Source organism: Leptonotus elevatus, chromosome 16 (genome assembly GCF_054856555.1).
Source record: "Leptonotus elevatus isolate MCC_2025b chromosome 16, RoL_Lele_1.0, whole genome shotgun sequence".
Classification (NCBI taxonomy): Eukaryota; Metazoa; Chordata; class Actinopteri; order Syngnathiformes; family Syngnathidae; genus Leptonotus; species Leptonotus elevatus.
The window spans coordinates 16473658-16498311 of record NC_141254.1 but is presented as its reverse complement, the minus strand read 5'-3'; the positions used below and the strand labels follow the sequence as shown (position 1 = coordinate 16498311).

Below are 24654 nucleotides of genomic sequence, written 5' to 3'. Positions count from 1 at the left end.
CAGTGGGAGAATGAAAACAGCTTCAGGCCAGACATTAAGAGCAATGTGGACTGCTGTGTGGAATACTGGACTGCACACTAATTCATGGATACTTATAACTCTTTTTGGGACTCTGTGAGAGTAGTGAAATGGTATGTGCTGCATGTGCATCAGTATTTAAACAAAAAAAAATGCTTCTAGAACGTTTTATTTTTTATATTTACTTTTCTATTTTACTTCATTTTCCTCATAGTTCATAATCCAAAGCATATGTCGCTCTTAATTTCTTCCTTGTTTTGCGTCCCTAAGCAGATGTGATTTCTCTTTAAAAGTCACAGCCCAGACTGTGCCGGCTGGTGGTGTCTATTTTCAGAAGCTCATGGCCACACTGAAGGACATAACCGGCCCAATAATGACAGGTTGCTGTGGAAGGCCACGCATTTAAAACCCCGCTCTGGCTTTGGGTGTGTTCGTTGAAATGAGCAAGGCTTGTGGGAGGCGGCGGGAGCATAGATATATATATGTGTGTGTGTGTGTGTGTGTGTGCATGTGTGAGTCACACAGACAAGACACACCGGCCCCGGCCGCAATCTCCCACTGTATGTGACTGCGTGGCGTGCATGAGTCCGCGAGCGTTGGCGGGCCAGCGGGGGGGGTTGGCAGGAGAGACGCGAAGGCTCCGGTGTCAGGGCACGGTCTGTTCTCTGTGTCACTGGGTCCACTCAGACTTAGAACACACTGGGTGAGATTGTCGCATAAAGCGGTTTCGCCCGGCATTCTCATTTGGAGTGACATCAGATGTAGACACAACGCCCTGTTGTCTCAGCCAGCCCAGGCTAAAGTTAGAAGGGCAGCAGCTGTGGATGGTTTGGGGCTTTTTTAATGCATTTCTGTCAGTCACTGATGTCAGAATATAGCAACAAAGTGCCTTGGGCATTTGGTTTGGATGCATCTGTCATGTGATGTTGTGCCCTAAAGATGATGTGGTCATTTGGTGAGTCTTGCAAGATCACTGGGAAAATCTCTTTTATTAAGAGAGCCATTTACACTGAAGCAAAAAAAAAAAAAAAAGTTTAAACCAAGTTTATTAGCATAACAACTATGCTCAATAGTTCAACCTTAAAGGGATACTTGACTCATGTCATTGAGCCATTTTCAGCAGTACAAAGCTAATATTTTGTCCAGAATTAATTTGATAACTTCATTATTTTTTCATGTACAATTAATACCTTTAAAAAAAATTAAAAAAAATCCCGCTTGCTGTCGACTGAAGATGACATCACCTGTGTTGAGGAAATAGGTAACGACCAATCACGGCTCACCTGTTTCCTGGGTTTGGTCAGCAAACGGAGCCATGATTGGTTGTCAGTGTCGTTTTCATAGTTTCCCTCTTATACGACATGATAAACCCGTTGTCTGAGTTTGGTCATGTGACATTTGTAAGCTGAGCCGTGATTGGTTGTTGGATGCGATGGAGTTGTTTGTATTTGGTGTGTGCCACATTCATGGATCGAATTGACAAGGATAATTCAAAGGCTTGGTGATGAAAGGAAAATGCAACCCATGCTGTTTTTATGAGGGCTTGCATGTGTTCGGCAGGTTGGACAGTTTTTTTATTTTTTATTTTTTTATTTAACAGCCATCGGCCCAACAATCAGGTGGTGGATAATCAGTGACTCACTTTTCAGCAATACTAATTCAATATTCCTAATTTCCTATCAATGCTCATATGCATTACCAAGAGCATAGGTTTAGTGTATTGTGTCTGTTTTATGTATTTGAAAAATGTGTGCGTGAAAGATGCAACATATTGTATTATGAGGAATAACACGGCTGTTTACGTATCCACATGTGGCTGTTTGAATCATGGATCTGGATCTTGTCGATGGTTGTTTCCCCTCTCTTCCTCTCTTCTGATGTGACCATGATGTGCAGACAGCCGGGTGTAATCGGTAACATCTGTCTGCAGACAGTTTGTATCTGTGTGAGTCATCTTGGTGAAGGCAGAAAATGTGATGCGACCCTCATGTGTTAAGCACCTGCAAAGCAAGTCTGGGATTGCAAAAAGAGCAATGCACCACAATCTATGTTCATCATCAAGAGTCTTGGATTGAGGCGTAAATCAGTGCCACCATTCTACCCAACAAGCTCTGGAGAAACAATCCCCCAGTATAATAGGCAGCGTCACGTGGGCTTATAACTGGGGCATGAGGCTCTCTATGGAAGGCACTGTTCCCATTGTAGTACAACTGTAGTGGCAGGATTCCCAGCTCTCCCGTTTATTTCCACTCCTCTCTTTCCATGTGCATCTATCGGCGCGCCGCTTTCAGGAGCATCAGGTGTCAGATAATTCGGACATCAGCGCTGCAGACATGCAACGCAGGGGCGGGGGTCAAGTGGAGCGTGGCCGGGAGACACACCAAGTCCTGCAGGTGAGTCATTTGTCACTTTAGAGACAATTAAAGAGGATATAACAGGGAATAAGTGGCGCTAATAGCTATGTTACTCGCTACTCAAATCAACCTAAAATGGAATGGATTAAAGATTGTGGATAACCTGCAAGCTCTGTCAGTTTTCTGACATATTTGAATGGGGGAAAAAATGACACAGTTTATCATTCCTCATCTTGTTTTGACAGGGTACTCCTTTAGACCTGATTGAGACTGGCAAGTCCTTGAAAGTCCAGGCGGAGCGCCCTCACCTGGTCAGTTTGGGAAGTGGACGCTTGAGCACAGCAATCACCTTGCTTCCACTGCAGGAAGGTAAAGATGTGTGTCACTGTCTACTGTCTAGTGTCTAGTTAATGTATGTGTCTTCAAATGAGTATTACAGTGTTCTGTTTGTTATGATAAGGAATCATTGTCGATAATATTGTGCACAACTCTCTATGCGTTATCACTTTTAGTTCTTTGTTTACGTTGTGTGTGAAATCTCATACCTAACTAGCTAACTAAGCTAGCTAGCATCACTCAGTCTGTCAGTCGGTCATATAATGGAAAACATTATTTTTTCATTTCATGTTTATTTCAAATTGGGACAGATGCCATAACATAAACAATCTCTAATGCGCAGCATTTGTAGCAAATCCTGATATCCAATGCCTGTCCCTAGAAGAGCTTTTAGACACAAAAATAAAATCATTTAAAAGATAAATGGCATTAGAACCGACATATTTTTTTAAAGCAGAGGGACACAAATACGTTATATAAGACTATTTATTTATACTTAAAAGAAGATGTTCAATTTAGTGTTTTTTCCCCACACGCTTATTCCATGAAGAGCCAGTTATGTGTTGTAAGCACAGTGCTCATGAAGCGAAATACAGTCTGCGCCTTTCCAGAAAACAGTCTCACTTCCGAGAGCTCCGACTTTCCAATGCAGACCGAGTCAATCAAATGACATCAGACACTGCCATCCTTAGCATATCTCTGCAGCGTACCTACCACCTGTCACTCCGCACTCAGCTATGTGTTGACGACATGTGTAACTCCACCCATGCGGTCCTGACCTCTGTTACGAGCATTGGCTTTGAGCGGCATGCCTAAGAATACATCACAAAGGTATTCACGGGTGCACGTGGGCCTTCCAGTAAATGACGCTGGGAAAATATTGTTTTTGTTGCAGGGAGAAGCACACTGGGCAGCGGAGGCACGGACATCTCTTTGCTGGGCCCTGGCATTAAAGCTCAGCATTGCTACATTGAAAACCAGGCGGGCACCATTACCTTGTACCCATGTGGGAACCAGTGCGCCGTAGATGGACTCCCCATCACCAAACCTTATCGTCTGTCACAAGGTAGAAAAAAAAAAAGTCCTTCCAAAGTGACAGATAAACAAAATGTTGTGTAAATTGTGCTCTCAATGCAAAATGAGGTACTTTCACGAGTGTCGCAGTCCAGGCACTTACAATAACATGCGTACTTACAGTAAAAAAGGGCACCAGCACAGTCCCGCCCACTCAGTTGAACCTTTCCTTGGGATCTGAGCCAGCAGCTACACTGAATGACATTTAAAGCCAGCTATCAGTCGATGTGTGCAGAGGCAGTAGCTGCTCGACAAAAAAATATTATTATTTTTTTGTCCAGAGGACCAACGCTTCAAGAAAGGAAGAATCGTCTTCTTCTTCTCCTTTTTATTTTATGCCATGTGGATATTTAATGCCTTTTTATTTCCTGTATGGAATGTCTATTGAATGTAAATCATCATCTCAGGAATGAAGACATTGGAAATGCTCATATTTACTCACTGATTACCGTACTTGCACGTGAGTTTAAACTTTTGGATGACCATAGAATTTTTTATTATTATTATTTTTTTTTATCTAAATGAATTTGTTTGAGTTGCATGTGTATGTATTCATCCAAAGATTACTCAAGTATTGTAAGGATGTTTTTAAGGCGGCATTAAAAAAACATTTGAGATGTTTGATGTTTTTTGTTTTTTTTATTGACAGGTTGCATGCTGTGTTTTGGTCAGTCCACTTTTTTCCGCTTCAACCATCCAGAAGAGGCCCTGAGGATGAAGAGCATGCTGCCTGGTGGAAGCCAAGCACTAAGCACGTCAAAAACACAACATTCTGGTAAGGAATCCATCTTAAAGCTAGATGGTCAGTAACAAAATGTGTGGTGGATTAGCTTCTTCTGGGTTTTTAGGTGTATTGTAAAAAACATTTATTTACTAATAATAGCTGCGTACAAAAACATCACCGACTTTCTTAGAATTTGGAAGTACCTTTGATCGTCATCCATGAGTTGATTCCAAAATAGCCTGTTAAGAACTAATTCTGTGCGGCCCAGATTCTTTGGGATCTGGTTCATTTAAATTGCTGCTTTACACTTGAGGTGTGCCCCCATTGTTAAATACAATTATTGTTTCAGAATGGACTACAAACTCATGATTTACATAGAAAACATGGCATTTTTCTTTCATTAAAAAATTACCAGACACCTAATCTTAATATTTAATCTGGTTGCAACCTCCATTTCTACCTTTAGTAAAGTTGTGATTGACACTGCAAGAGAGATATCTATTTAAATTTATTTTAAGTCAAAACGGATTTCCTTCATCAATATATTTATTATTGAGGTTGTAGTTAAATACTTTGCTGCTCATACTATGAACAACTAACTATTCCACAATATTCGAAACAAAAACGTATACTTATCATGACTGTGTGCGCTTAATTCATTGGCTAATGACAACCTATTGTAGCTGCAACTTTTTTTGCGCTCAGTGATATTTATTTCCTTCTACGCTGACCTTATAGGACATAAAGAACCGTAAAAGGCGCCACACCCTGCCCAGTGTTGGGCCCATTATTTCCCGATTTCATGTGAGGCACATTCTGCAGCTTTTATATTTAGCAGCTCCAGATCCCAGAAGGATTACTACACAACTGAACAGCATAACATCCCGACCACAGAACGCGAGCGCCTAGACATTTATCATTTAGCCAACAAAGAAACAATGTATGTGGGTGCAATGCGTCTTCTTCCTTTTATGGGCTGCCATATGTAACAGAGCACATTCCTCCATTGTTTGTTTACTTGTGTTTGTGCAACTGTTCTTCTGAGTGTGCCGGGTTGTTTATTTAACAGCAAGTGTTTCTTACCCCCTCCTGCAGACCCCCATAGCATCCTGAATGGGACCCACCAGTCTTTTCCCAGCCACGGCAGCTCGAAAATCAGCACCTTAGTGCCATCGTCCCCCAAAACATCAAAGGCGTCACTTCCTCAGCCGTCTCAGAGTGTGCTCAATGGAAGTAGAAGCAGCAAGACAAGAGAAGAGAACAGCAACTCTGTGGGAAATCCTCCACTTGTGCCTCCCCGATCCAACATGCCTGTGCCTCATCCGCGGACATCCCTCTCTACGACCTCTAGCGACGGACAGCGAGTACAAGACAGCCCAAAGCTTCTTAGGAATGTCAGGTCAGAGGTCATGTCAAGCCCCACATTGCCCAGCAGGGGGTCCGCACAGGGCAGCATAAGTAGCAACTCTTCACCGGCGGCTCCATCCAGCCCTCGACTGAGAGGTTCCACCCTCCAGAGGAGACACCCAAGTCCTAGGCGAGAACCGCTTTGGACTCCCGAGTCGACCGCGCCCACCAGCCTCCCTCCTCTGAGTCCTTACATGTCCCGCAGAGGGACTCCAGGAACACAGGGTTTGACCGCCAAACCCATCCAGCAGAGCCCGAAGACTCATCGCAAACCCACACCCGCCTCTAAGGCTGAGGCCATGAGGGCGTTATACGGCCAGAATCCATCCCCTGGCACCGCGCTGGAGACTGGAAGCAGACATCAGACTAACACCCTCCTCTCATCTCCTGCCACCAGCCCTCACAGCCAAAGAAAGCCTCCGTGCGAGAACATCGGATCATCCAGCAAGGACTCCAATTTTATGAAACCGTATTCCCGGGAGCGCAAGAACAGCATATCTGCCATTAGCGACAATGAGGATGAGCTGCTGGAGTACCACCGCTGGCAGAGAGAGGAGAGGCTGCGTGAGCAGGAAATGGAGAAGCTGGTAAGTGAGGCAACTCACAGCAGAAATTTCATTATATTTTTATTGTTTTTTTTGGTGGCTTGGTGTTGATTGTAATGTCTGTGAATGCAGTGAATGAGTGTTACTGGCATTGTCAGTCTAAGCCAGTGGTCTGCAACCTGCGGCTCTGGAGCCACATGTGGCTCTTTAGTCCCTCTCCTGTGGCGCCCTGTGGATCTAAAATTATTTTATATCCACAAGTAGAAATTAATATATATTTTTTCTACATATTTTTTTAGATAAAATATTATTTCAATGAATTAATGATTACATAAAAATATTAAATTAATATTTAAAAAATGTCAGTGTCCACATTTTTAAGTGAAAGATTAAAGTTTTGAAAGTTGCCTAAATATGTCCAAAAAGTGCTCACAAATTATCCAAAAAGGAAGAGGGAAAAGCAGAATTTTACCATAAAATTTCCACGAAATTGCCAAAAATGTCAAAGATTTGATTAAAAAAGGCAGAAGCGAAAACATTCAAAAGGTAACCATAAAATATACAAAAACAAAAGGCTGAAAATTACCATAAAATGTCTTTGGATGAATTGGCAAAAAAGTCAGAAAATTGATGTAAAAAAAAAAAAGGCAAGGCGGAAAAGAAACGTTCAAGAAGTAACTATAAAATGTACAAAAACAAAAGACCCCCCACCCCCTAGAAATAATAAAATGTCCAGAAAATTGCCCAAAAAGTCAGAACATTGATTTTAGTTTAAAAATAAAAAGCTGAAAAAAATATATCCAAAAAGTAGCTATAAAATGTCCAAAAACAAAAGAAGAAATCCCCAAAATTAAGATAAAATGTCTACAAAATAGCCCAAATTTTTTTTTTTTTTACAATAACAATAAGAAGTCATACAATTACCATATGTAATATGTATATAATTTAGAATTTTTATATAATTTGACAGAAAGGCAGAAAAGGCTAAAACAAAAATTAAAAATAAATAAATCCCAAAATGGAAGACAAAAGGCAGAAGAAAACAAAATTGGATGCTTTATATTTTTCTGTTATGGTGCAGCTTTAATTAGCTCTTGGGCTCTCAATACATTAGACAAGCACACTGTTTCGTTCATCACAATGTTCAAATGTTTTGCGGCTCCAGTCAGATTGTTTGTTATTGATTTGGTCTAAAATGGCTCTTTCGACAGTAAAGGCTGCTAACCCCTGGTCTAAGCAGCCCGGGTGACGCTGGTTGACACCCTCCGCCGAGAAGTCTTATGAGCATAGTGGGCATGGCTGGGTATTACCCAACACTATATTTACGAGCCACGTGAAATGGCGTTTATACTTTCAAAGCAGCATATGTGACCTAGGATCCATACCAAAGTGTCATAGACTACAGATGACATACTTGCGCTCCGTCATCCATCTATCCACGCCCACTATAGGCCCCGGTCCAGCTGGCTTTTGACAGCTGAGGCGACCACAGGAGCCAGGGGGTGGGTGATAGCTATTTCAGGAACTCCGTGGTCTCTGGTGACAAATAACAGTTACCGGCAACATGCAATTGAATTGGACATTTTACAGGCTAAGATGGGCATGCAAACATGCAAAGGAGATAACTAAGTTGTCATGCATTAATGTGAGGCATAAGCTAAATAAAAAAAGTTATATCGTGATACTGTATATTTTATGTACTGTATACTATACATTCATTTTCTTCTACCTTACGTTTTTGGATTTTTATTTTTTTGTAATTTTTCATACTTTGTTTTTCATTCATTATTAGACTTTTCTGCCATTTTGTTCTGCCTCTCTTCATCCTTTTTGGACATTTTTTTTTTTAAAGCTATTTTTGGGGGGAAATCCTGCCTTTTTCTGCTATCAATTTTCTAACATTTTTGGCAATTTTGTGGACATTTTATGGCAATTTTGGGAATTTTTTTGTTTTGGGACTTTTTGAACGTTTTCTTTTCTGACTTTTTTGGGGCAATTCCAATGACATTTTATGGTAATTTTCAGATTTTTATTATTTTATCTAAAAAATAAATGTTTTTTTTTATTATTATTTTTCTACTGATTTTTAAGAGGTCCAAAGGGAGCTACAGGAGAACAGACTAAAGTACCACATGTGGCTCCAGAGCCGCAGGTTGCAGATCCCTGGATTTTTTCCATTCCTGCTATGCTGTCAGTCAATATAACCAAAGGATGTTTGTTTTTTTAAGCAGTAATATTCTCCAGTCTGTGTTTATTGGAAGCTTTGGAGCAGAATATGGGAAAACAATTTGCAGGAAATATTTTCATTCCATTGGGACACGTTAAAAAAAATACTACCAAATGTTTCAGCCAGGAACAAATCAGGAAAATACATTTATTTACTCACTTGTGTTGCGTTGCCGTACACACCATGGTGGCTCAATTTTGAGAATTGATTAAGAACAACACACACAATACCAACTAATGTAACAGGACACAACCATAGTGCACCATAAATATGAGTCACTAAACCATGAGAAAATAAATTTGCATGTCCAGTATACTGTAAATGTCAAATTATTTAATGACACGTATGGTCAAGAGCATTAAGAAATAAAACATGAAGAGCATATAGAAGTTGAGTACAAAGACAGGATTTCCTCTTAGTGTGCAAACCCTCTGGGCTGTATATGCATGTTTCAATTTACCTCTTGATTAAAGCAAAGGTCACTCACTGCAAGGGAGAAAGTGACAGAATAGAAAAGTTAATTTTAGAATTATCACAACAGGGAAGTTGCCTAACTTGCAAGTTGCAACACAGTCCGAATATTTCAGCTCTTACAAAATGACTGGCAATTCTTAAATGAAGGCTAAATGTTACAACCTATTAAATGCAAATAGGTCTCTATCTTTATGACATATTTATTTAACATTTTGGTTCACTGGAGTTTAAGATGTTTTTTAAAATTTTTAATTACCACTTTTTTTATTGATAGTAAAACATTTTGTTCTCAGTTTGGTGGTTATTTTAACAGCCTAGAATCAAGATCACTTAAAAGGCAGCTGCCTAAAAGTAGTTTGTTTGTTTGGCTGGTCCAGTTGTTTTTGCCCGAACTCCAATTTGTGTGCAACGGGAATGATAATTACATATTCTGCTTTCCTATTTTGGTAAATGAGGGCGTTTGCAATTGTTTGCAGTGATGAGGGTCAACTGACTGTCAAGTGCTTTAAAAGGCACTTAAGATTAAAAAAATATGTCAGCCTTGCATATTTATTAGTAGGGATGTTTAATACCACTTTTTTTTCTCAGACCAATACCAGGCAGTATGACTACTAAACTCTTGAGTAGTCACCGATACTACCAATACCACTAGCACTTTTGATACAAACAATTTCCCCCAAAATGGGGTCATTTAGTAAAACAATATAACTAAACGTCATCATTATTCATTCATTCATTTATTTAGAAATGTGAGTAAAATAGCTTTTTTTCCCCCAACATGGCCCTGGTTGAGGGTTAGGGTTTGCTCTGCTGCCACCTGCTGGCCGTTTGTGTAATAACTACCATTTCTTCAACCGTTCTTTGCAGTTGAGAGGCTGCATCAACGCTCCAGCATAAGGTCTCCCTAATTTGTTGGAATTTAGATGTTTCTGGGGTTGGTGAAAGACTCTGGTTGGTAACCCGGAGGGTAGTAGGTGATGTCTGGTCGGTGCTGGATTTCACTTTCCTTTGTTTTCTTTGATCCTTCCTCGGGTCTCCTGACAAACTCACGACTCTTAACTGGATTCTGAAATATTCGGTTTAGGTGAACGGTATGGTATTTTTAATAGGTTTTAGGTGAATTAATGAGTACACACTCGCACATACTCACGCGCATACAAAATATATATATATATTTTTTTTAAAGTTCCAGCATAAAAAAAACGTCTTTGGGCCACTTAAAACATTTAAAATATAACGCATTTATCTGTCATTGTTTTTTGTGGAAGTTTTATATTTCAAAATGACTTGTGGTATCGGTTCTTGGTATCGGTATCAGTGTCTGCTCAAGAGTTTTTTTTACTCCTGAAAAAGTAGCATTGGACATCCCTAGATCAAATACAGTACCCTTGTTAGAATTAAAATAAATTCTTACTCATCAACCAACAATCCAACAAATATTTGTCATAACAAATTCAAACTGATTTCATTTGGCTTGCCCCCTCCTGAGACAAAATACACCATCTTAGGGCCTCCTGCTATCACATTACAGTCGTCTAGCCGTTGCGGCTTTGCGACAGCTGCTCAAATGGGACAGTTTCTCTCCAGCGCAACAGGATCTACTGTAAGTACTACGTATGAAGCCCTCCCGATGTGTCGCCCCTCTTTCACAGGAGCGGCAGAGGCTGGAGACCATCCTGAATCTGTGTGCGGGGTATAACCACGAGGAAAGCGCGATGGAGCTGGCGGAGGTGGTGAGGAGCGGGCTACTAAGGGGAGGAAGGGGGGGTGCGGGTGGCGAGAGGGGCAAGGAGAACGATGAGGAGGCGCAGGCAGAGGAGTCGAGCAGCACTGAGAGCACACATCAAGAGGTGATGGACTTATTTCACTTCAAAAATGTTTACTGGTAAAAATGTGATCTCTCACCGCTTTTAATGCCATTATGACTTTAGTGTGAGGAGGTGGCAGCCGGTCAGGAGCACATCTACCTGGAAGAGGAGAGGAGCAGGATGTTAGCCAGGGTGGACGATCTGAGGCAAAGAGTCAGCGAGCTGGAGCAGCAGCTGAAAGAGACCAAACAAGAGGTCAAGCTCATCTGCCACGTATTTATTCAGCGTCAAAGTTAGTCCCCGTGCGCGCACACACCGTGACTCGTCATGCCGCGGGGCCCCCGCAGGTGGAGATGGAGCAGGCTCTGCTGCAGGCCGAGAGGCAAGCGGAGCAGGAGCAGGCGGAGGCCGAACGGGAGCTGATTTCGCAGCTGCAGCTCAAACTTAGCCAGCTGAACAAGGCCACTCAGAGGGAGAAGGACAAGGTTTGCACAACACTGTGAAGTGTTTGCATGTGGATGTTTGAGACCGTATGGGCCGGAAACCGACTCGAGCGCCACCTTCTCGGATTGCAGCTGATTTGTTGTGTGATTCATAACAAAGCAAAGCTGATCCTATATTTGGAATATGCCTCACACATTTTTCTTACATGCCTAACTGGATTTGATTAACACTTAACTGCTGATTCAGACCTTTGTGTGCTTTTAATGTTTATTTGCCATCCAGTGAATAACGTTACTGAATCATTTCAACTTCTAACAACATGACCACGTGCTTTATTCTACTTACTTAAACTGCCTTGGCCAGCAATGCTTGGCTGCATGAATTTGAGTTTTTTTTATTGTCTTTTCAGATTCATGTGTATGGACTAGGGATGGGCATTTGTACATAAATCCTTGAGCCATTAAAATATTTTGGATTCAGTATTAGACTAGTACAATCAACTTTTTTTTCTAAATAAGTAGTCTACAGGGCGTAGTCTCTTTCATATACTGCAGTCTTTACAGTATCATGTTATGCGTATTTGGCACCAGGTCCATGACAAACTGTTTTATTGAGAAATATAGAAGCAGTAAAAAAAATAAAAAAAATAAAATAAAAACGAGAATACAACCAGAGAATCTAAACACAAACAAAAAAGTAACAATCAGCTATAATAGGCCAAAATATGATGTGTTTAGCGTTACTTCACCTTTGTAGCAGGGAGCATCCTTTTCTAAATTGAATTGAATTGAAAACATAAATTAATTCCATCACAATATGGTAGCAGTAAAAAATAAAAAAGTGGTCACTAGCTACTGGTCACTAATTTGCACAATAATGTATTGTGATATGTGCAATATACTACAAATTAAAAATGTCCGCTAGTGGACATTTGCTTATTTTTTCAACATTGGTATTTCAGTTTATGGGTGTATTTATCTTGTATTTGTAGTAAATTTGTATTTTTAATTTCCTGTTTCAATTTGTTCGACAACCCATTAAGGCAGCAAACTAGAAGGGCCTTAATTGCTTGTGCCCTCTGCTGGTCGCTCCCAAGTATTGAATTCCTTTTGGCTAGGTTGCTTCTCTAACGAAACGGAAAAATACAACAACTGATAAACAGATCGATCATGCCCATTCCTAGTCTGTATACAATTTTGTATGTGTGCGCGTGTGCGTGTGTGTGTGTGTGTGTTTCCATGTGTTTTTAGGGGAGGGCTAATGTCTCGGCTGAGCGGAAGGTCCTGGAAAAGCAGAGGAATGAGTACAATGAGCTGAAGAGGCAGTTTGATAATTGCCCCTTGTCTCTAAGGGAACAGTTACAGGAGCAGCTCAGCAGGGTCAGTGTTCTCACGCAGCCCACTGGCTGGCAACAGTGAGTTACCATATACTGAACACCAAAGAAAAGAGCCTTATGCAGACATACATTCTGTATGACATAGATAATCTGATATTAATAATAATAATAAATGTGCTCTGATTTCTTCTTCTGTCCTGCCTATCATTCTTTAAATATCTTACTATTCAATGCCTTTTGTAAGTAAGATGCTGCAGGCTATTGCTACTTAGCTTTTGCTACTGCTGGTTCCCTCGATCAGAATGAAAAACGAAAATCTGTCTGTAATCATTAATCGTATTAACACAATTGCTCTAAAACTTTGCATGCATTATACTACAACAATCCCCTCATTTAATATTTTCAGCCACTACCAGATGTTATTGCATGTAATGTTTAGGTGTATTTAAAATATGTCGATACTTGCCACCTGACCTGATCTGCTCAGTTTCATCACATTAGTGTATTAAAAAAATAAATACAAATCACAAAGACAGGGATTAACGGACGAATGATGCTTCTTGGTTGCTGATGATTCTTATCTAAATATTTGATCCAACCTTGTGTCTGTGGATGGGTAGAAAGCGGAAGCTCTGGAAGTTGGCTCAAAGCAATTTGAGGAACTCGAGTTTTGCCAGCTGGAGGAGGAAAGCAGTCTGGAGGAGCGAAAGGAGACCCAGTGCTCGCAGTTTCTTCAGGAGCAAACCGAGTATCACTGTAGTGTGGCCAAGAGGAAGGTGAGAAGTGGGAGAAAAACACACATTTGAAGCAGTCATTTTGGTTTTGCTTTGGTTTTTTTGCTAGGGGTGTCAAAATTTGTGCATTCATTTTGAGTTAATTTAAAGTTACTTTAATGCCACTATTTTTTTTTTAACACACGACTAAAGCCTGTACAGTACTGGGGGATTTCCAGGCGCAGACACGTCTACGTCAAAATTGAGCAGAAACAAATGTAATAATAATGCATGTATTTGTGGAGACTGGGGTCACGTTGTTTCACCATTTCTCAAGTTACTTCATGTTTAAGGTTAGATAGCTCTTAATATGTAAGAAAAATGCACTGAGCTGTCACCAATGTTTTACAAATGCAATTATGCCATCTAGTGGCAGAAAAATGACCAACGCAAATCAATATCACACTCTGTTTTTTTTACAGTACAGTATATCTTTTTAATTTTAACAACATTTTATGAATTATTATGACTAAAAGATTCAGCCATATGTCTATTAATTAATTTTTTTTCCACTTTTATAACAAGAGTATGAGACTTAGAAACAAATATTTTATTGAACATTTAGAACACATATAAAACTTGAGATTAATCGTGAGTTAACTATTGAAGTAATTCAATTGATTACGCTGAAAATGTTTAATCGCCTGACACCCCTAAGTATTCTAGAGTAATTATCTACCAATTTAATTTGCAATAAACAATGAATCTCTATTCAGGAGAAAATGGCTACTCTGGACGCTCAGGTGAAGCAACTGGGCTTACAAGCTACTCACGACTGTGACAGGATGGCGAAAGAAAGGGCGACCACGCTACAGCTGTTACACAAGGTTCCAATAGAGCACGCGTGTCAAGATCCGGCCCTCGAGGGCCTGAGTCCTGCATGTTTTTTAAGGTTTCTCTACTCCAACACACCTTATTCAATGATCAGGATAATTATCAGGCTCCTGCGGAGCTTGCTGATGAACTTATATATGAATCAGCTGTGTTGAACGTGGGGAAACCTCTAAAACAGGGGTGCTCAACTTCGGTCCTCGAGAGCCCCCCTATCCAGCCTGTTTTCCATGTTTCTCTCCACTGGCACACCTGATTCATGATCAGGATCGTTATCAGGCAAATCTTGCTGATTAGCTGATCATTAGATTCGGCTGTGCTGCAGGAGGGAAACACGGAAAACAGGCAACCCCTGCTCTAAAACATGCAGGACTCTTCAGGCCCCCGAGGACCGGATTTTGACACCAATAGAGCCACTCTACAACTACAAGTGAGAAGTGCATTGCACAATATGTACTCTATAATGTTCTTCTACGTAGGAGCAGGACAGGTTAAGCGCCCTGGAGAACAGGTACCACAGCATGGCTGGCGGTGGGAACTTCCCAAAGAGCAACAGCAAAATGAAAGAGGTGAGTTGGAGCAAAAGAAAGTGTTTGTGAAGGAGGGCTACACACACACACACACACACGCACACACACGCTTTAATGTTTCTTGTTTTAATTCGATAACCTTTTTCGAACAGCTCCATATCAACGAACCCGAGCTTGTTTATGAGAACGACCCCCCTCATAGCCCTTGTCCTTCTTCTACCTTACACGACCCTTCCCCTGAAGTCTACCCTGTTAGGCTACAGGAGGTAAAAGCAAACAGGAAAAAAAAGTAAAAGAATTAACCTAATATGAAATGAACTTCCAAGCATGTTCATTTTAAATGTAGAAGTGTTTGCGTTCTGATTGCTGGCATGTCTTAGCTACCACACCGGCGACAGCATTGAAATGAGGTTCGATGCAAGAGCTGTCTATATAATGTGGATTTTTTTATTTTTTTTTTACATACACAATTACTGTTTTGGATGTTTGATACCACTTCTTTGTTTTTATTTTATTTTTTAAGCAGACCGATACCAGTACTCAACTCTTACCAAGTACTGATACCACTAGTACTTTTGGTACATTAATTTCACCCATCCAAAAAACAAGCTATTTTATATACATCCCAAGAATGCATTTTCCATCAAAATTGCATGAAATTAATGGCAATTTTCTATCCTTCTATTTTCTGATCCTAAAACAGAAACAAGAGGGTGGCCAGTCCTGGTATTAGCCACTGTTGCAAGTTCTGATACCTAGAAATAAGGCCTGGTATCAGACCAATACGATACCTACCTGGTATCCGTACTCAACTGTCCCTACTTTTAATAATATAAATATTATCCATTGTGACGTTTTGGATAAAGCAGTATATCTTTAAAAAATATATATATATATATTTAACGGTACAGTGGTGCCTTGATAAATAGAAATTACATTTAGCTGCAAAAGTTGAAAAATTTAATAAAACTACTTTATTAAATTATACAGAAATAACACAATTAAATACAATTAAAATATAAACAGTATTTTTATATTTCAGTTGAATGGCCATCGCTCGGCAGCACGAGTCAGTCAGATGCAATTTATTGAGACATCTCAACTCCTCTCAGTCATCAGTATGGCGCTAATAAAGAAAAAAAAAGAATAAAGAATGAATAAATAAATAGTTATTCTTCAAAGAGGAAAAAAAAAATCTGTGTACATGTTTGTGGTCAATTTGTTGTTTAAACGATTATAGCGCTACAACACAGATGCTATTTAGCGTTAGCATTAAGATTGTAAAACAAAGTTGTGTGGTTGTTTTTAAATACACAAGGTTTCATTCTTTTGTTTAGCTTGACAGTGAACTTCAACTGGGAGTTGCAGTCAATAGTTTGAAGCTTCTTTTTTTGAAGAATTGTTCTCTACTTGCTGCTTATTGTGAAGTGAGTCGAGTTCACTGACACAATGTAGTGCTAATTTCTTGCGTCTGCGCAAATCGAAGCAAAAAAATGTCCCCAAACTTTTTTTTGTTAAACAGTTTGGTCTATGCTCATCTCAGTAATATGCTTTTTAATGTACAAAAAAAAAAAAAGTTTGATACAGCTCTTCTATCGGATCTCATGCGATGATGTCGCCGTGTCTAATGTAGTGGCTAGCCGTTTCGGGTTTTCCTGTGCTTATCTTTGGCTGTCGATGCAGGAGTACCTCAGGATGTCTGATGTCTATAAGATGTATGGAAACGCTTGTGTGCACCCTCCCTCTTCTCCCCCCGCTGCCCTTGGCTGCCTCCCCCTTGCTGTAGCTGACGCTGTGCCATGTGAGGTAGAAAGTCTGCCTGGTCTCTGCCATACGGCCGTGCTCGCTCCCACTCGATTAATGGAAACCTTCTCCTTTTCCCCACTTCCTGCCTTTCCTGTCCCCTCGTGCGTCCGTGTGAAGGATTACATCACGGTCGGCCAGTTAAGCCACATTATAGGTGTGCAGAGACTTGATCCTTCTTCCTCATCTATTGCATTATTCCAACTTTCCTCCTCTGGCGCCACCTTCACGTGCCACTCAAGTGGCCCTTCCTCCCTCCTCTCTGCAAAGGTTTGTTGCCTTTAAGGTCACATCGTATCTCGGTAGCTTTTTTTTTTGCTGCTTAAAATGGCCGGCCCTTGTCGATGTTGGCACACGCCTGCTGCTTCACTGCCTTTCCTCCCTTGGCGGGTCTGCTTTTCTTTTCATCACGTCAGAGTCAGCCTGAGCTGAGCAGGAATGCAATGCCTCCTATTAACCTCGAACGTTGGTACCAGGACATCATGGCTGCAGGGGAGCCTCGATCATGTCCTCCACCACTGCCTGCTAAATCGTTTTCCGCACGCAGGCACGGGCAGGTAAACTCGTGACTTGCACTCTGTGCTGCAATCAGTGGTCTTGAATTGTTATGTTAAGTACAATGAAAACAAACAGGACCACCGCCCTCTGCATGTTTGCTATGGACTACAGTGAAAACAGCAACAACAATGCATTCATGGTCTCAACTTTAATTTTAATAGATTTTTTTTTAGGTCCGGTCAGGGAAGACGAAAGGAAGAAATACGTTGTCCCCTAGCATTGACATCCATTGTTTTAATCCTTTGTCGAATACATTTTGGTGAATTTATAATACAATTTTAGAAACTGATGGCTAAATTAATTTTCATTTTAAAGCAGTGGTCCTCAAACAGGGTTCACAAAAAATAATTGGCAAAAAAAAAATGCAACCCTACAAAAATGCAAATGCAACTAAGAAAATCATCCCACATAAAAGGCATAAAAATATGAACATACTTTTAAACTCCCTTTATATGATTTTAATATCATACAACTATGTTGATCTTGGAAAAATATGACTTTATTCTCTTAAAGGGGAAGTCAACCCAAAATGTCCAAATTAAAGTTGATTTAAAATTGTCATATTAACAAAACAGTTTTTTACCAATTATTTTATTCTTTAAAAAAAGTTCCAAACATGACATTTACTCACCTAAGTGAGGAGCCATTTTTGCTCTCTTGTGTTTGCGAAGTCGAGAGAATGTGACGCAAGTAATCTGCTTCGCTTCTTTTTTTTTCTCCCCCTTGCCTCCGAATCAACACTGTTTTAACTTATTTTCCCAATACAATGTCTTTGTTCTTCTAAAGATGTAAGCTGCCTCAACATAATAAATCATTTGGGGACAAATGGCGTTTATGTTTGTCGTAATTAGTGTTAGGATTATGAGGGGATTCTCCAAAAGTTGATTCTTTTTGCATAAATTCATGATCTATCTCTTGTTCAGAGACAAAAGTAAGCACTTCTCTGCCTGCGAATTTTATGTGAATTCTGTTTGATAGTCGTGTATTTGAAAGCTTCAGTCTTCCTCCGAGTGTGTCTAAAGCATCTTTTGTTCTTTCAGTTGCTGAAGTCCAAATCAGACGGCGAAGTTGGTCACACGGCATCCTGTCCTCCTGTAAGCTGCGTCGCAACTGCGCCTCAGTCCACTCTTTCGCGTGATAAAACGTCCAAGGTGAGAACATTGTGTTCACAAAAGTCAAATAGAATGTCAGGTGTTCACTTTGTGTTGCTTCTCTCGGTCTCTCAGGGATTACAGTTAATGCTGAAAGAGGTGTCAAACCCATTGGACATGGACTCCAGGAAGATGAATAAAGGTACTCAATGCGATTTGGACTCATTTGTGTTGTAATAGTCATGGTAATTACTTGTGGCTACCAGCAGAGGGCGCTATACTTCTATGACAGCTTTCCTTTCTTTGCACAGATCCATTCCCCACAGTACATCACTCCATCCTGCATCATCAGTGTCCACCTAGCGGCAACCAGGCGTACGACACCTTGAGCCTGGAGAGCTCAGACAGCCTGGAGACCAGCATCTCCACCAGCAACTCGGCTTGCACCCCAGAAAGGTGAGAAACTGTCTGTCCCGTCACCCGGCAGCCTGATTGCCAGTGAGGATAGTTGTGTTATCTGCTTTGGTCCTTACATCACAATGTGTTGTGTGTATTTTTTTTTTCTTTCTTCTAGTGCTTCCGGGTTGGAGACCCAGAGGTTGGAAGAGATGGAGAAGATGTTGAAGGAGGCACAGCAAGAGAAAGCCAGGCTCATTGAGCACAGAGTAAGCTTCCGATTGACACCTATCGATAATTTAGTCTTCAGTTTATTTGGGGGATATGGGAGGAAGCCCAAGTAGCCCCAAGCACAGGTAGAACGTTCAAAATTCCCCTCAGGAAGGCCCGAGCCATGATTCGAACCCAGAACTGTCAGTCAGAAGTGCTTAACACTCAACCACCGTGCTGCCAAACTCGTATAACTCTTCACCGTTGCGATATGCTGTCTCAAGGTGGTGAAATGCTGCTGTAAGTTTTATTTGGCGTCTTTGAATTGTTTCTACATGTTGACACGATGTACATTCGGCTGCAAGTCTGTAAAAGCAGCAAAGGATTATTTTACATCAGCAAAGCTTTTATACACAGACTTGAGGGATGTATTTGACAAAACCTGCGATTGGGATTTCAACTCTCATGTGGCGCCAATTCACTTTGTATCGCAATATTTGCCTACCATTAACATATCCTCCCCGTTTCACCCTCTTGCTATGTTTTTTGTCTTCTCCTCTCCCCAACCTGCTCCTCGACAATCCCAGGAGCGGGAGGCGCAGACTCGACGGCACCTGCTGGAGGAGGAGCGGAAGAGGCGCGAGGAGGCCGAGAGGAGGCTCATGGATGAGACGGCCCACAGGAGGAGGCTGGTGGAGGAGGAGGTGAAGATGAGGGAGAAACATTTTTCCCAGGTCAGTTGAGAAAGGAGAAAGGAGGCGATAACACGAAGATGGATGATGGCACTGAAAAATATATAATATACACATTAATATTCTGGTTTCATTTAATTGTCTGGATATTTGTAATGGCTAACAAGGGAAAACAATTGTTATCATCCCAAATATCAATCATTTAAAAAAGCTGTAGAATCAAGACTATTCTGACCAATTAGATTTAAACAATGTTGCTAAACAAAACGCCACAGTGACACAGTTTAGTGTTTGACATCTTAATCTGTTTTGACAATTTATTTACCAGCCATTTCAGAAGAAATTCTGGCTTTACAAAAAAAAAAAACTGCTCAGTTATGATTGACAAGTACATATTGGTATTAATTGAATGTGTTTATTACCGGGATTGTAATTTTTAATGTACCACATCATACTACTTAGTCATATATTTAATAGTCACTCATTTCAATTTCAAGTTCCGATACCACTCATTCTTTTGATAAATGAAGTAAAATAAAATAAACAATGACAAATCATTTTAAGGAAAGACCTATATATTCCCAATATAGCATTTTTTTCCATATTATTTCAAGAATTTTTTTTTTCCCATTTGTTCATAAAATACCTATTTTGGCTAGAACACACAATTAAATTAATTCTAATTTAAAAAACAACTAATAATTTAGTGGCAATCAAAATATGTTATTGTACATCCCTACTATTTAGTCACAAGAGGGCCTTAATCTTAGAAACATAAGTGTATTGCAGTGTAGTATAAATGGATAGTATTTGTCTTTTATATTTTAAATGAAAATTACAAGAGAGAAAAATCATGACATAAAGATGTTTTATTTCACAGTGACTAAGACATTATTATTATAAAAGTGCCAAGTGTTAAAAAAAAAATATATATATTACTTTTTTTTTTTTTTACCCTTACAATTCTAGTATGTCAACAACTTTTAAGTCACTGCCAAGTCAACGGATGAACAAATGTAAACACCAACGGAGCTTATCTGTGTAATTTCTTAAACACTACACGATATTATTATATATACATTAGCGTGCTAACAACATAGCTACAGATGCTAATGCTAATCCAATAAAAGAAGTATTCAAACTGGTCCATACAAAACACACACAGACCACTAAAGTACCAATGGAAATGATAAAACACTCAAATACGATATTGTCCCTTGAACTTTTTTAAACACACCTAACTTTCTTAACCTAATACATTTAAGGGTAGACAACAAACCCATTAATGAGTGTAACCTTCATCCAATGTCAAAGTCAAAGGATGCCACTATGAAAAAAAAAACCACACACATCCAACTTGAAATATCGAATGTTTTCCTTTGCAGGCCCGTCCGATGACGCGCTACCTGCCCAACCTGAAGGAGGAGTTTGACTTGCGCGCGCACGTGGAGTCGTCGGGCCACAGCATCGACACGTGCCCCTTCGTCATCCTCACGGAGAAGATGTGCAAGGGTCATCTGGTCAAGATGGGCGGCAAGATCAAATCGTGGAAGAAACGCTGGTTCGTTTTCGACCGCCTCAAGAGGAATTTCTGCTACTACGTGGGTAAGCGTCCAAGATGCATCATGATGGGATTATCGAAGTGTATTTCGATCTTCAGTAGAAAAATGTCCCCAACTGAAAAGAATAAAGGATGAAAAGAAGTAAAGAAGAATTCTTCTTTTCTTCTCAAAGCAAATCCATTAGGCCCACGGATTAATTTCGAAAGGCCTCCCGATTAAAGGGATCAACTTGGAAATCCGTTCTTCATTACGAACTCGCAACTTCCTGTTGAAAACTTTTTGGTCCAAACGTGATTAATGCACTTGAGCCAATAGCGACACCGAGGGTGTTCTGGAGCTTGTTAGCGTTCATCTGGAAGCAGGCGCTAATTAAAACTGCACTAAGTGGACTTTTCTCGCACAAATTGACGCCGTCAAAATAGCGTGTGGATTTTAAATGAGAACAGCAAGTTATCGGAACAATTCGTCGGCGTGTTGGGGGGGGGTTGGGGTGGGGGTTGCGTTGCTTTACGATCGGGGCCAAAATAATTTGCGAATGTATTGAAATCACGTTCCTTGCGTGTCTCGGCTCACTTGTCTAGCCCTTTCACCCAGCTCACTCCTGACGAAGACGATGGTGATGATGATGATGATGATGATGGTGATGATGAAATAAGATGCAACGGTTTCCTGAGAAGTGTGTTTCCTGTGTAAAGGCTAGCTCCTGGCTTGTTCGTGACTGATAAAATGGAACTTGCGTTTATCTCATTACTAAGCACTTCTGGCTCACGGATTAAAAAAAAAAAAAGGCGGAGCGGGACAAAATAAACGTTGACACCATTTCAAAAGATTGCCTTTTAATTTTCGGCAGATGTTTGTCTCATTTTTATGTACGTTTTTTTTTTTTTATCGGGCTTATTTGAGCAGTAGTGCAATATCAAAACATTTTTTGTTGACAAAAAGATGTCTCACCGCCTCAGAAGCTTCATCCTTGGAGCATCTTTGGGTTTGACAATGGGTGTGTTTGACTGAAGAATGCAAGTCAGATTAATGGGATGTTTGAGACTTCAGGCAAAGCTTGAAATAGAATTGTGCTGGTAATTAACTTTTGCCCTGGCTCTGCTTGGATTATGTCTTTGAAGGGAAAAACAAAACAAAACACTTTTGTCTACCTCTGTCTTTCTCTCAAAAGTAGCCGTATGTACACTTGTACAACTTTTATGTTTTACATATTGCAAAATGTACAAAGAGTATATGATTTAAAATTGTACATTATTATTATTAACTCATTCACTGCCATTGACGGCTATAGACGTCAAAAATTCATTTGCACTATTGCTAATAGTTTAACATTTTTTTCCCACTTTTGTCAACAAGAGTATGAAAACCTAGAAAAAAAAATTATTGGACATTTAGAACAGATATAAAATTTGTGATTAATCGTGAGTTAACTATTAAAGTCATGCCATTAATTACAAATAAAAAAAAATTATCGCCCGATGCCCCTAATTAAAAAAAACCAACAGATTATTAAAAACAAATACTCTCGTTAACAAAAGTAGGAAAAAAAATGTTAAACTAATAGAAATAGTTCAAATGAATTTTTTTTCGTTTATAAGCGTCAATGGCCGTGAATTATTATTGTTTAGTGCTCAAGAATTGTTGATTAGTTGAAGCATGCATCCCCTAAGTTATTTTTGTAATCTTGTTGTTTGTTCTTCTCTCCCAGACAAACATGAGACCAAGCTGAAAGGACTCATTTACTTCCAGGCCATTGAAGAGGTTTATTATGATCACTTACGCATTGCTACCAAGGTAACTGTCTTCACCTGATCTGGACTAGTCGCTAATGGCCAACGTGAATGGAGAAAAAAGAAAAAAAAAAGAAAACGGTGACGGATCGAATTTTCAAAATATTTAAAATGATAAGATATGTGCTTCATAGGGCCACTTCATTAGGTACACCTGCACAATGGAATGAGGTCCAACATTATACCTCATAAGGATAATTAAATGCTGTATATTAAGAACTCCTGGAATTTAATACCTGAGCATTGTATATCAAGTGGCAAAAAAAATTATACAGTTTTTTTTGTATAACAAATAGTACACATATTAACATTTAGGTTGCAAACATAGGTCGGTGCTTCTGATAGTGTTTAGGCCAACAGAGAAGGCCTTCGTGCCCATTACAGGTGGGAAAAATAAATAAATCACGTTATGCTTTCATTGATCTTCTTGCTGTTGTCTGACATGTCTAAAAGGAAAAAGATGCAACAGGTGCATGTTGCTTTCTTTCAAGACAGAAAAAAACAAAGAATCTCACCCTCTCCATTAAATCCTCCAGAGCCCCAACCCGTCTCTGACCTTCTGCGTGAAGACACACGACCGCCTCTACTACATGGTGGCGCCATCCCCGGAGGCCATGCGGATCTGGATGGATGTCATAGTAACGGGCGCCGAGGGCTACACGCAATTCATGAGCTGAGGGACCTTGTGGGAAGGATGACAGAGGGCGTCAAAGCTGAAAGCGAGCGCCAAGACGCAAGGTGAACTGGATGTCGCAAGGACACCGATGATGTGAAGGCCTCGTGTGCCGCGGTGGGCTTTATTTAAGTCCTGACAGAAGTGCTCCAAAAAGCATTCATGAGGAGGAGGAGGAGGAGGAGGAGGAGGGGGGGTCATCAGCCTTCTTTCCATCCATCACATTCTCTCTTATCAAAACATCTGTGATAGTTACAGCATTGTTGTATGAAACACTTTAAAACGCAGATCGTTTTTGATTGCAGTGTTGTCACACTAACGTTTTTTTTTTTTTTTTTTAATACATTTCTATTTCCACTTGTGTTACTTTTAACCAATTTTAAACACTACCAAGTAAAGGAAAAGTTTATTTTTTATGTTGCTTATTCATTTGCAACTTGCTGCCAGGTAATTTGTTGTTTAATCTTTATACTGCTGCTTTGGCATCAGGAAGATAATATAATTATGTCTACACAAATATGTAAAAAAATAATTCAGATGACATTTTAAAGTCTTATAATGTAATTGCAAAGCTACATATGTAATAAGAAATAAAATATGATGCTTCTCCTTTGTCAGATAAATGGTGGTTTTGTTGTAAACAAATGTATCTCTTTAATTAGTATGGTAATGATCACAGTCCTATTAATAACGTCGTCTAATGAGCTGAATGTGTTCCCATCTAAACAAAAACATTAAAAAAAAAAAATCTTCAGTTCAATGAAAGTTGCCTATTTGCATAAGAACAATGAGGTTATTTAATTAGTTAACTGGTTCGTTACCTCTGCTGTTGTCGGGTTATTGACCTTGTGATAAGGATCACTCTAATTCTAATAATCTTAATTTAAAAACAAATGAAACTTCAATTAACCTAACATGCATGATTCAATCGCAAGTAATTTTAATGACGCAAAAAGAAATATCAACTACAAAATATCTTTCCTTCCTTTCTTAAAGCA

The 24654-nt window shown here is 39.9% G+C and overlaps 1 protein-coding gene across 2 annotated transcripts; it reads left to right on the top strand.

Annotated features, from left to right (window-relative positions):
- Positions 1–24268, top strand: phldb1a (pleckstrin homology-like domain, family B, member 1a). Of its 2 annotated transcripts, XM_086098826.1 has the most exons (25): positions 1–131; positions 2310–2411; positions 2618–2741; positions 3604–3774; positions 4432–4557; positions 5602–6500; positions 10812–11009; positions 11091–11222; positions 11315–11452; positions 12662–12790; positions 13368–13523; positions 14237–14347; positions 14831–14920; positions 15034–15147; positions 16565–16687; positions 16805–16954; positions 17101–17241; positions 18283–18393; positions 18469–18535; positions 18645–18789; positions 18908–18998; positions 19527–19673; positions 21017–21236; positions 22902–22987; positions 23520–24268. In XM_086098826.1, the coding sequence occupies exons 1-25, from the start codon at positions 129–131 to the stop codon at positions 23658–23660; spliced, it is 3915 nt and encodes a 1304-aa protein (XP_085954952.1). In that variant the 5' UTR covers positions 1–128; the 3' UTR covers positions 23661–24268. The 2 variants fall into 2 exon arrangements, with proteins under 2 accessions (XP_085954952.1, XP_085954953.1); XM_086098827.1 differs by lacking the exon at positions 12662–12790.
- The last annotated feature ends 386 nt before the right edge of the window (positions 24269–24654 follow it).

What these genes read in the sequence shown, in the direction of transcription:
- phldb1a (XM_086098826.1), top strand. An exon ending in AGACACACCAAGTCCTGCAG is followed by an intron (nt 2,412 to 2,617) that starts GTGAGTCATTTG and finishes TTGTTTTGACAG; the next exon opens with GGTACTCCTTTAGACCTGAT. An exon ending in ACTTACGCATTGCTACCAAG is followed by an intron (nt 22,988 to 23,519) that starts GTAACTGTCTTC and finishes TAAATCCTCCAG; the next exon opens with AGCCCCAACCCGTCTCTGAC.